This window comes from Scylla paramamosain, chromosome 36 (genome assembly GCF_035594125.1).
Source record: "Scylla paramamosain isolate STU-SP2022 chromosome 36, ASM3559412v1, whole genome shotgun sequence".
Taxonomy (NCBI): domain Eukaryota; kingdom Metazoa; phylum Arthropoda; class Malacostraca; order Decapoda; family Portunidae; genus Scylla; species Scylla paramamosain.
This window is the reverse complement of record NC_087186.1, coordinates 5,131,908-5,144,689: the sequence shown is the minus strand read 5'-3', so window position 1 is coordinate 5,144,689 and position 12,782 is coordinate 5,131,908. Positions and strand designations below refer to the sequence as shown.

The window sequence follows — 12,782 nt, the reverse complement described above, 5'->3', positions numbered from 1 at the left end:
ATATATATATATATATATATATATATATATATATATATATATAAATGCATATATATACATATATATTGGGTTGTGTATTTAACTGTTTGACACCGTGGACACATGGTAGCATCCCACAGAGTACACAGGAGATAAAGAGATAATGAGATAAAAAGGCTGCATCAGGCCACTGCCATTCAAGTGCCCTCTGATCCAGCCCTGAGTGTGTGTCACCCATCCGCTCCTCACTCTTGTACTTGACTCTGTTCCTGCTACACGCTAACGTTAACCTTAGTGACAACAGGTACTTGCTGCTTACTGACAACATCACTACTCACTAACAGTACTTATTGTTATCTACATTTAATTTTATCAACATGCTAACAACTAACAGCATCTATCACTATTATTTATGCTTAATCTTAATCTTTATGATTAACAACATCTTAAGAATTAACAATATCTATCATTATTTATGCTTGACAGTATTTTGAAAACTAACAACATCTATCATAATTTATATGTACTGAACAACTGACAACTTATATCCCAGTTTGTCACTACCTAAGGTGCTTGTAAGACAGTGATACTTGCATATTCTGAAATGTGATTTGTGTAGCATATGTGAACAGTGCAATAGTTAATGATTTTCCTTTGAAATAACCCAATTAGAGGATTCTGCACCTGTACCAAAAAATTCTTAGTTTAAATAAGATGTTATTTAAGTTTGATGTAGAAAGTTAAGCCTATTGTTTTGATTCATTGCAACATAAATAGCTGCTGTTAAAACTTTATGAGAACTTCATTGTGTTGAGACATTTCTTGTTAATTTCATGTGTATCATAATTAATCTTTTAATACAGTGGAGAAAATTAAGTGTATGTATTATTTCTTTATGATTTATAACAGTGATGAGCAGCAAGTGTCCACCAGTGCTGCACATGCCCAGCATGGGGGAGCAGGCCCACCGCCTTGCAGTGCTCTCAGAGACATTCATTGCAGCCTTCTCCCAACAGCCTCAGTTCTTTAGTCGTGCCCCAGGAAGGTTGGTGATTTGCATTGAACTCTTGTATCTAGAAAACTCAGTTGTTTTCTCTCTCTCTCTCTCTCTCTCTCTCTCTCTCTCTCTCTCTCTCTCTCTCTCTCTCTCTCTCTCTCTCTCTCTCTCTCTCTCTCTCTCTCTCTCTCTCTCTCTCTCTCTCTCTCTCTCTCTCTCTCTCTCTCTCTCAGTGTTTTAGGAGGAGTATTTCATGTAGCGAGGCTGTTGGTGTGTGATTTTGCTGATTGTTCCAAAAACAGCAACACTCAATTATCCATATTATCAAAACCATTTCCTGAATTACTGTCTGATAGAAAGTTGTAGTATTTATTGGGAACCCATGGGCATGATTATTCCCTGCACATTGTGAGTGAGAAGGGGAAGAGTAAAAAGGTTTGGTTGATCTCATTGCAAGGGTTTTAATACTTTCTGGTGCAGAGTGAACCTGATCGGGGAGCACGTGGACTACTGCGGGTTTGCCGTGTTCCCGATGGCTGTGGAGCAGGACATCCTCGTTGCCGTGGCGACCAACACCACTGGCATGCTCAACATCTGCAACGTAGATCCATCACATGCTCCTTACTCCTGTGACATTAATAATTTTGAGTAAGTGGTCATGGCTCTTACTTGTGAAAAATTAATCTTTTTTTACCTATATGTAAGATAAAAAAGAAAATTTGCTCAGGTGATTGTATATTTATGATTTAGAGTTGGTTCTACTCTATGGTTCTTGTGGAATAATTAATAAAAATTTGATTTGAGTTGAAGTTTTCTAGTTATTAGGAATTGACGTAATATGTGAACTTGCAGAGACTGTTTATATCTAACATTGACCTTGATATGGAAGAATGTTGCATTGTCTCTCTCAGTGTTATCAAACAATGGCTCTCACCAGTAACAGATAAGAATTGGAAATGTAATGCCATCTGGTTACTCTCTCTTTCTTACAGATAACAGCCATTAACTGCTATCTCCTTTTCCTAGATTACAAAACTGAAAGAAATTTAAAATAACCTTTCAGTTGAAATAAATGCTAGCTTCTAATTCTTTTCTTTCCATGATATGAAAAGGAAATAAATTTATTAGTGTTTCTATTCTTTTGAATTTTTGTAAAATGATCCATTAACTTTTCCCGATTATTTAGTTAGTTTTTCCCTCTCCCTTCAAAGAAAATTACCTTCTTATTTTTTTCCTTCTCTAGCACAAAAGAGAAAAGGCATTTTATCATTCTTTCCATTCATTTACTTTCTTGAAATGCAAGAGAATATCAGTTAATTTGATTATGAATGAATGTATGCATGTAGGTGCCTTGTCTCAGTTACACACTTAAGAGAAATAAATTGTTTTTCCTTTTGTAAAGCAAACAATTTCACTTTTCAGGATCAATAAGGAGAGGCCATCCTGGTACAACTACATCTTGTGTGGTGTGAGGGGAATCAAGGATGAGGGAGGAATGCAGAGCCCTTTCATTGGTCTCAACATGGCAATCTCTGGCAACGTCCCTCCGTCATCTGGGCTCTCCTCCTCCTCGGCCCTGGTCTGTGCCTCGGCCCTCGGCATGTCATATGCCCATGGCCTCTCGCTGGCCCTGGACACCCTGGCTGAGATCTGTGGCCGCTGTGAGATGCACGTTGGGACCCAGGGTGGGGGCATGGACCAGGCCATTTCATTCCTCGCCACCAAAGGTCAGTATATTGTAGGTTTTTCTTATATATATGTTTTTTTTTTTTCATCTTTTGCTTGTTGTATATTGCAGTTGGTTATTGCAGCCATTTGTATTGTTACTATTATAAGTAAAGTGATCAGTTTAAGACTTCTTTCCTTGATTTCTTTCTTTCCCTCTTCCCTTCCTCCATCTTATCTCTCTTTTTCTCTCCCTCCTTCCTTCCTTCCCTCCCTCCCCAGCATTGCAGGGGCTTCCTTTTCTCCTTTTTAATTCTTGTATCAAGAATTTGTTAACTGAAGTCAGCAATCTCTTCCTGCTTGGACAGACACAGCAAAGCTCATTGAATTCAACCCGCTGCGTGCCACGTCCGTCGCCTTGCCCCACGGAGCTTCCTTCGTGGTGGCCAACAGTCTGGCCCCAATGAACAAGGCTGCCAACTCTTACTTCAACTGCCGGGTCATGGAGTGTCGCCTGGCCACTCAAGTCATGGCCAAGAGGGCTGGTAGGGCCACTTTTCTTTCAGATTTGAGTGAAAACTTTGAATGCTTTTGTGTATAGTAAATATTGTAAACATCTTCCAACTGTCAGTTAATGACCCTTTGTGTGCTTCACCACTGAGAAAGTCTCTCTACTGTTTCCTCCAGGTGTGAAAATATATTCAGGTCATTTCTATATTGAAATATATTCAGGTCTCATTTCATGAGAGCTGTACATAACCTAACCTAAAACCAATCTGATGCAAAAAAAAGTAATTTATACAAGCTTATCTATAACTTGACATAATTAAAACTGACCTAACCTAACACAATCCCAAACCACAATAGGATTGCCATGGAGAACATTCCAGAAGCTTGGGGACCTTCAGCAAGCTCTGGGCAAGACTTTGCCACAGATGATCAGCATGGTGGAGGACACGTTTGAGGTGCGACCCTACAGCAAGCGGCAGGTGTGTGAGCTGCTCAACACCACACCTGAAGAACTCAACCAGGTAAGCAGCTCATCTGTTCTTTTTGATGTTTATATACACTGCTTGCATCAGCCTTTTAAATCATGATTTTATTTATTTATTTATTTATTTATTTATTTATTTATTTATTTATTTATTTATTTATTTATTTATTTACTTTATTTTTTTTTTTACAAGTCTCTCAAAGTTATAGACACAACAGATGAGTGCTTATGTGGATATACTTCATTTATGCACTTTTAACCTTCTTTCTCTCTCACCCTTCATCTTTCTTGTGGTGAGACAGTGTTTGGTTGGTGACTGAGGTCCCTTTCACATGATGCCACCAGTGACCACCACCAGTTAACTCCCATAGTTTGCAATGGAGCCTTTCATACAAGGCCATGGGCAGGTAACTGCCACCAACGGTGGCTTGGTTACTTTTTTGCTTGCAGTGACCCTTTCACACAACACCACCAGTGGCAGTGGCATTGTGTGGAAGGGTCCTTGGAGATTGTGAGTCCAGTCTTGGCTCATGTTAATAAAGACAGCACCCTCTCTTAACTTTATTCAGAATTGTATGATTTTGTTGCATCACTGTTGCTAAATCAGTTTCTTAACTATTGTAGCACTTTTGCATGTCTTCCTCACATTTTATAACATTGTGCTATTGAGGACAAAACTTTTGATGAAATTTACAGTTACTGGTGCTACTCAGTGCATAAACTACCTCATAATAACTTGTGTTCAAAATTTGTGTATTTATACTAACATGACTCATGGAATTTAGAGTATTAGATCACTACAGGAACAAAATTATACCATATAATATGAGAAGCTCTTGTTGGGTCTATGTTAGAAGTGTTTCTATTCTTCCCTGGCTCATATCCTTACCTTGACCTCAATCAGGTGCGATTTACCATTGAAGGACTCTACATTCCTCTGTTCTGTTTACATTCATTGGAGTCATTCAAATACCTTACCTTGGCCTCAATCAAGTGCGATTTATCATTGAAGGACTTTACATTCCTTTTCTGTTTACATTCATTGGAGTCATTGAAATACCTTACCTTGGCCTCAGTCAGGTGTGATTTACCATTGAAGGATTTTACATTCCTCTGTTCTGTTTATATTCACTGAAGTCATTCATATATAAATACACTCTCCCTACAGGTTTCCCTCTCAGAGAACACGCGTCACATTCAGGAATTCAAATTACACGACCGGGCACTCCATGTCTTCTCTGAGGCTCACCGCGTGTGGGAGTTCAAGAAGGTGTGTGAGGAGGGTGGCCCCTATGCCCTACACCAACTGGGGAAGCTCATGAGTGACTCCCACAGGTCAACACAGCTCTTGTATGAATGCTCCCACCCAAAGCTTGACACCCTTGTGGAATTGTCCAGTAGCCTGGCGCTGGGGGCAAGACTGACAGGTGCTGGGTGAGTGTTTGCTGTGTATATACATGATGACTGTAGAGGAGGGTGCATTTAACTTAGAAAATCATCATAGCTCATGTTTGCTAGATGCTTTATGCTTTTAAAAAAGATGTACATAAATGAGGTATCACTCATTAGAAAGTGTGTTCAGACCAAAATGATTCAATCACTTGAAATTTTTCTTTTTGGCAACCTGGTCTGAATGTATTTTCAAAAATGGGATTCCTCACATGGTGTGACCTTCTTGCTGGTGCTAATGTTGTGGTGGTGGTGGTGGTGTTGGCAGGTGGGGTGGCTGCATGGTGGCACTGGTGGAGGAATCTAAGGTGGAACAGTACAAGGAGCACCTGTGGAAGAACTTCTACAGCAAGGAGCCTGCAGCTGAGGGACGGCCAAGAGAGAGTGTCCTCTTTAGCTCTCATCCAGGCCCAGGAGCTTATGTGTTTGTTAAGTAAGGGACTCCCCTAGTCTTTTCCTTCATCTGGTGCCGAGATATACTACATGTGTAGAGGCTTCTTTCATACTTATTGTATTGTCTTAGATGCAGGGCCTCTGTGTAGATTAGTGTGTGTGTGTGTATGTGTGTGTGTGTGTGTTTGTGTGTGTTTTGGTGCTGTAATTTAGGGTGGTGTTGCATAAGTATTGCTATCAGATGTTACCAGTGAGAATCACCTGGTAAACTGGCTTTTCATCATCACCTAAAGTGGTGGTGTTGGCCGAGATTTATTTTTCCAGTGTGTCTGACAGTGTTACTGATGTATCGCCACCATCACTGTAAAGGGTACAAATTTGAATATGTTGTTATTATTATTGTAGGTATTATTATTATTATTAACCTGCATGGAAATGAATCTTGATTGTGTTGATTACAACTAACCATGTCAGGTATAAATGTTTTTGGGAAAAGAATTACTTAAGAGGCTGTATTCTGGTGGTGTGCTGCGATTGATATTCATTTAGCTTTTGATATTACCCAGTGATCAATTATTTGAGTTACTGGTGGGTTCATGGTGCATGAAAGATTATCTCTGGCATTCCTTGTGTTTGGAGTGCTGCAGGATCTGGCACTTGGCCATGAGTGAGTTACAGTCTGAGTGGCTTGCAGTGATGAGGTGGATCAGCAACAACAGGGAGGCATCAGGTGATGCTGAGTCAAGGATCAACCACAATGGTTTCTTGCTTGACTTGCTCATTGTCATGCTCAGAGTGGGTGCTTAAAACTCAGAGATTTTCAACTTTTTTTTTACATTGATTTCTTTATTAAATTTGCTGTAATAGATGTAAATAAAGAAGTATTTGTCAAATATTAACAGCTCTTTACTCAAATCTTAAATCTAGCCGAAGTGACTTGCATTGAGGAAAAGTCACAGTGTTTCCCTCCCTATCAGTGATGCATGGATGAGGGATGGAGTGGTGAGAACATGGGAACTATACTGCAATGGGATCACGTTGACTGTTTGGGTTCAGCACATAGGTGTCTTGGTCCTGTCCCAAACCAGTGGCATCCCACACCCATGGATACACAGTGGGGCAGCCTTTGCAGGTCACCATGTACCTGTGGAAGGAAGGGCATGGTCACTACTAATCCATCTTGCCACACATATACCAGATATTAAAAGTTTCACTGGCTGTGTCGCATGTCCCAAGGTTCAGGAGCCCATGTCTCACCTGGTGCCGGCACGACTACTGGTGCTGTTATCAAACTGGGGTTTGAGGCTCAGCTTGCATGACTCTCCCTTTGGGCATGGTGGGTCAGGGTAGAACTTCTGCTCACAGTTCCAGGGTTGGAAGCGACTCAGTTCATGGAGGGGCTGTGGTGTGGTGACCCATTGCAGAGCCTCAGTCATGGTGACATAGTAAATGTCCTCGCTGTGGATGGACAAAACAATCCTATACAGCTGTGGGTGGCCAAAACAGTCCTATACAAAGTGAATTTAGTACCATTCTTTTTTCACTCAGTTGTCCTCACTGAGCTGGACAAAGCATCTCTACACAATATAAGTACCTTGGTTTTCTGTTCTTGTATCCTAATATGAGAAAAAGAGATGCTTGAACACTGGGGGTTTTCATTTAGTTGCCCTGATCATGTGTTGAGGAATTTGAAAAAGATCATCATTGTGCTTTTCTATTTAATGGGAAGAAATTATTTATAGGGAAAGAAGAGTTTTGAGTTCAAAGGGAGTTTTTCTTTTGTTATCATTTTGTCATCAGAATTTAGAAATTCATCCTTAGATTACACTTAGTGGTATAGGGAGAAGGTGTGATGTTAAACTTTTCTGTAATCATCTTCACTCAAAAATGAGATGCAAATTTAATCACTGTGCATCCTTTTATCATCTTTTGTTATTATTTTCAGTCTTTTTAGTTATCTGAATCTTTGAGGAGAGTTGTTGGCAATCTCTATTATGTTTGTGGTATTTCTTTCTCAGGTGAACCAAAAGGCCTGCAGGGAGTGTTAGTCATCACACTCCTCACTCCTCCTCCATGTAAGTACAAGTGAGTGAAATTCTTGCAGTGCCTGTGTAGTAAAGCACATGATTTACTAACAGCATGGAAAGTTTGACTTCATTGTGTTGGAACTAACTCATTGAACTTATTTGACAAACATATAAGACATGCACAGATAGAAGATACTCCTGAGTACAGTAGGTAAACTTTGTTCATTGTAAACTATAGTGGAGTGAGAAAAACTTGCATTGAAACCAAGGGAATGATATTGTTATATTTTTGACAAGCCTCTCAGACAGCTATTGATTAGACCTCTCCCTTGGTGACCAGTATGAAAAACTCTGTCAAAATTCACACTAAACAGACTTAGAAAACATAATGTTTCAAAGTATAAAAAAGAGGAGATGAAAACATTTTGGTGAGAAGGAAGTAGTACATGCATGCCTATTGAAATCTGTTGGTGAAGATAATGGTACTGACTGAAGTGCAGAATTAGAAAGAATTAAGTAAAAGAAGAAAACTTTATCAAGGATTCCAGAAGGGGAAAAAATCCAGTGTAGATAAAAGTATGCTTAATATTATAGTGTAATATTTCCAATACAAACAATAGAGAAAGGAAAGAAAAATATTCAGCAGCCAAGCAGACAAAATACACTAGTGAAAAACTTATAAAATTAATAGCAATATAGTCATAAAGGGTTGCATATCAAAGCAAGAGCACAAGAGAGGAGGAGGGAAGTTGTTGCTAATGTATTTGAATAAGCATGTAAGTGTAAACACTCACTACTGCATGGTGTAATCAATGAAGGCGTGGAGGGCGTCCTCAAGCACCTTGGTCTGGAACCAGTTTGTAGTGAGAGCCATGATGTAAGGGGCCCTGGGGAGGCAAGGAACAATTAGTGACAGTAGTACTGGTGAATAAATATGACAGTGGGATAATAGTCAACCTCAACAAGGCATCCTGAGCCAGTCTGGTGATGTACAGGACTCTTCCCCTACCAATTGTTGCTTTCTCTTGCTGTGCATTCCTACAGGCTGATAAAGGAAACAAAATATTGGGAATGATGGCATGGTGCTGCTGTGAGGTGGTGCTGTGATCCAGTGCTGTGTCTTGTGATGCATATTGGTTGTACAGCACAGGTGATGTTAAATATTTTAATAAATTAGTCATGTGATTTTAAACTATATGGGGGCGTTATAAAAAAAATCTCACGCAAATGTCAAGAGCACAGCATAAAAAAATGAATATAGATGCACTTCAAATTTAGAACATTAAATTTAACATCATGAAATTTTACTGCATTTAAAGGATGTTAAGACTGATAGCTCACAAACATAAAAGATGCACAGTAGAGTGCCAGTCATTACTGTACTGAAGTGATGGAGGTGTGAGCTATATTCCTAAAAACATTATGACTAGTAAATGATAAACCTAAAAGATACATGGCAGAGAGAGAGAGAGAGAGAGAGAGAGAGAGAGAGAGAGAGAGAGAGAGAGAGAGAGAGAGCAGATTAATATTGCTGTATTAAATTGTGTCTTGTGGAATATTACAGCTGTTTCATACTACAAAGAGATACACAGGAGAGAGTGTAGATCTAATTAGTATAGCTTAGCATGGATATAATTCTTGCACTTGATTTGTGGAGGTGTGAGTCAAAATACCTGTTGGTGGTGTAATGGCGCTGAAAGTCTGAGATGAGCCACTCAAGGACCTCGGCTTCATTTTGGTAGCTGAAGTTGCACTGGTCCAGGTAAGGGCAGAAACCTCCCTGGAAACTGGTGTCCTTGAAGTGGGAGTTCATGGGCAGCTCCCACACTCCTGAAGAGGAAGGCAAGTAAAGGGGCTCGTCAGGGATGCAAGGTGCTTCATTTAGTGCTGTTACCATCTTAGTGAAATATTGCACAGATGAGATGACTTCCTTAGTGCAGTTGCCATCCAATTAAAATGTCCCAAAGATTAACATGACCGCATTTTGATGGTGTAGAGAAACAATGCAAGAGTGCCTTCATGATTCTAACGATAGTTTAAACAAGAATTCTGCATCATCTGACAAATCATCTCTGTGGCTTTTGCAAGGAGTCATTATGAGAGGAGATGGTGATTCAAAATACAGGCCCAGTCATAATTTACAACCAGTATGCTTTGAGCCGAGCACTGCATCTTAGCACCCGACCCACATAGCAAAGGCAGACCTCACGCAGTGCTTACCAGGGAAGGATCGTGTAGGGCAGGAACCAGAACGGCACTCATGGGGTAACTTGTATTCCAAGGAGTAGGGCCAAACTGGGGGAGTTGTGGGAGGGTTGTTGATGGTGGAGTCCCAGGTGAACCCATAGGCACTGAGCACCTGGGGGAGGGAAAAGCTTATGTGATGATGGTGATGATGATGATAATAAGAATAACAATAATAAGAGTTGATTGTGTAAGACCTTATCATAGGAGTTTGGTGTGAGCAAATAAGAAAAAAAAGAAAAGAAGGAAGATAGGAGGAAATGGGAAAAAAAAAGATAAATAATTAAAAAGGTATGATTATTAAGAGACAAAGATGAAGTAAAAAACACTTAACTTGTTCTGAACTTAGAGTAATAGATGTTAGCAGATGAAGATATAAGGAAGCCAAAGAAGGAGGAAGAAAATAAAAAGATGACTGTGACCTGAAAAAGAGAAAGGAAAGATGATTAAAGATAAACCACAACAATTAAAAGATATGAAAGGAAAATGGATTATCTTCCTTTTGTTTGAGACCATAAGAAATTATATACCTTATAAGGAAGGAAATAAAGAGGCAGAAATAAAGGAAGGAAAATGTTGAGAAAGAGAAGAAAGGGAGAGCATAGAGGTACCCAACACTTTCTTGTCTTATAGAGGTACCCAACACTTTCTTGTCTTGTACTCAGCCTGTACTTGTTCGCACCTCATACTGAGCCTCCCTGCCAGGCTTGAGGTGGGGTCCTCGCTGTCCCTTCAGATCCTCAGTGCGCACTCCAGCAAATTTAGTGAGAATTTCTCGCATTGTCACCATCTCTCCAGTCCAGGCTTCCTCTCCTTCATCTTCCAGACCGGCACGACGGCTGAGAAAGAGAACGAGAGAGTTACAGAGAAGCTCAACACAAGCAAGGTAGTCTGCCATTAGAGACAGAGTTGATTTCATGATAGTATTTCATGATATATCAAGTTAATAATGTGTATTCCAAGCAAATACTAAATTATTAAAATCAGATTGATAGATTGATAAACTAAAATGGTACTTAATCTGTAACACTTAACTATAAAAACTCTGCTAAAACAATACTCAGTACCAACCTTACGGATCCAACAGCAATCTCATGGCCTCTGCTGTAGAAGTCCTCGACCTGCTGGTAGTTGGTGTACTCGTGAGAGACGAAGAAGGTACCACGGATGGGGCAGCCATTGGGGTTGGTGCGGTTGTTAAGGAAGATGTTGCTGTAGGTTTCGTAGTTTAGGTCATTAATTGCTCCATCAAAGGTCAGCATGATCATCTGTGGCACCTGAGAGGTAAGGTCAAATGTGGTCAGTTTAGATCGTGTTAAATTGGGGTAATAGAAGGCAGATTAGACAAAAAAATTAGATGGAGATGGATTTTATAGCAGCATAGAGATGGCAAAAGAAGGCAGGGTAGATGAAGAACTAGATAGAAAGATAAGTATTTTGGCAGCAGTCTAGAAATGATGATAGAAGGCAGGTCAGATGGAGAGATAGGATGAAAAGTTTTGTTTAGGTGCCCTGAAATAGAAGGGCAACCGACAAAAGTGAGTTGACGTTGTGGGAAATTTGATAGTAAAGTGTAATATTAAAGAAAGATATTATGTGACCTTTTAATTATTTGGTTGCACCTGTTTGTCTCCCTTCAGGTGACTTGCCTTAATGTGTCAGCCTGGTTTTCTTTCTGTGTGACCTAATAATTCTCTTGACCAGTGACCTTTGTACATCACTGTGACCTGGTGCAATGTACACACAGACATATTCTTGCAGCCTTGCTCCACAATGATAGAAATACTGCAAAGTGACCTACATTTAACTGAGTATGATTTAATCTCCTTTGAGTACTTGCATCAATACCTATCCATTTTCTGCCCTGATGATGTGAATGCATAGGTAATGTTTAGTATATTACAGTTGCCCTTGAGGAATCCTAAAATGCCACAATAAACATGTTCAAGTTAGAAATATAGTTGACGTAAATGTTTACCTGATTTGCATTGAGGCCGCCAGGGATACCATAGCCATCCTCTGAACAGTGGCAGTAGGGGAGAGTGCACAGAATGGGGTCACAGGGGAGTGCCTCGTAAGGGTCAGCCACCTTCTTCTCCTCTGGTGGGGCTGCAGCAAAGAGTGGATGTAGAGAGTTGTAGTATGTTATTGTCTAAGTCTTTAGGGGGCTTCAAAAGATTAGAGAGTTTATAGATGGGGTGATAGGTGGAAATAGGTAGGTGTGTTTCATATAGGGACTGCCACATGTAGGCCTGATGCCTTCTTGCAGCTCCCCTTATTTTCTTGTTCTCTTGTTCTTATATTGTACAGTTGTAGTTCTTATAAATTAAAAACTATTGTGAGCTTTAACTTTTAATTTATTTTTTCTTTTATTTTACTTTGGGATTATTATTATTATTATTATTATTATTATTATTATTATTATTATTATTATTATTATTATTATTATTATTATTATTTATTTATTTTTTTAATAAGTAGCTGGCATGTAAGCTATAGTTTTGAGAAATAAAGAAAATCAATACTCTCTCCCTTTTTCTTTCCACACACACACACACACACACACACACACACACACACACACACACACACACACACACACACACACACACACCTTCAGGCTGAGGTCCACATCGGAGGTTTTCATCAAATCGACTCTTACACTCGTGCGTCAATCCATCGTATAGGGAACCCTCCGCACACCGCTGAAGATACGGGTGACCGCCCACACACTGCAAATACCAGGCAATAGATGGCATTATGATTTTTTATTTATCGATTTAATAGCTATCACATTAACAGGCGATAAATTTATCGCCAGTTATCGATTATCGCCGATAAGGTTATCAATTTATTGGTTATTGTGATTTTTTTTTTTCCGCATCCAGCAATGGTTATAATCAATATAATACTGACAGCAGATGGCGTTAAAAGCAGGACAAATACTGGACAATAGATGGCGTTAAAAGCAGGACAAATACCAGACAATAGATGGCGTTAAAAGCAGGACAAATACTGGACAATAGATGGCGTT

General features: G+C 39.6%; 2 protein-coding genes across 14 annotated transcripts in view; one reads left to right on the top strand and one right to left on the bottom strand.

Annotated features, from left to right (window-relative positions):
- The window catches only part of LOC135090839 (N-acetylgalactosamine kinase-like), a 45,789-nt gene that overhangs the window by 5,073 nt on the left and 27,934 nt on the right, over positions 1-12,782 (top strand). For 8 of the 13 annotated variants that reach the window (XM_063987931.1, XM_063987930.1, XM_063987928.1 and 5 more), the window contains 7 exons: positions 889-1,024; positions 1,457-1,624; positions 2,399-2,703; positions 3,010-3,186; positions 3,509-3,672; positions 4,804-5,069; positions 5,353-6,374. In XM_063987931.1, the coding sequence (XP_063844001.1) occupies positions 889-1,024; positions 1,457-1,624; positions 2,399-2,703; positions 3,010-3,186; positions 3,509-3,672; positions 4,804-5,069; positions 5,353-5,521 (1,385 nt within the window). In that variant the 3' untranslated portion in view covers positions 5,522-6,374. Of the gene's footprint in view, positions 1-109; positions 284-888; positions 1,025-1,456; positions 1,625-2,398; positions 2,704-3,009; positions 3,187-3,508; positions 3,673-4,803; positions 5,070-5,352; positions 6,375-7,495; positions 7,897-12,782 lie in introns of those variants that run through there. The other 5 variants (XM_063987934.1, XM_063987933.1, XM_063987935.1 and 2 more) reach the window with 3 other exon arrangements.
- LOC135090842 (chitin deacetylase 1-like) overlaps positions 6,295-12,782 on the bottom strand; it is a 21,435-nt gene continuing 14,947 nt past the window's right edge. The window contains exons 3-11 of the mRNA XM_063987940.1: positions 12,363-12,480; positions 11,727-11,857; positions 10,820-11,025; positions 10,431-10,587; positions 9,725-9,863; positions 9,178-9,334; positions 8,299-8,391; positions 6,735-6,935; positions 6,295-6,621 (exon numbers count right to left, since the gene is read on the bottom strand). Of these exons, the coding sequence (XP_063844010.1) occupies positions 6,495-6,621; positions 6,735-6,935; positions 8,299-8,391; positions 9,178-9,334; positions 9,725-9,863; positions 10,431-10,587; positions 10,820-11,025; positions 11,727-11,857; positions 12,363-12,480 (1,329 nt within the window). The 3' untranslated portion in view covers positions 6,295-6,494. The remainder of the gene's footprint in view (positions 6,622-6,734; positions 6,936-8,298; positions 8,392-9,177; positions 9,335-9,724; positions 9,864-10,430; positions 10,588-10,819; positions 11,026-11,726; positions 11,858-12,362; positions 12,481-12,782) is intronic.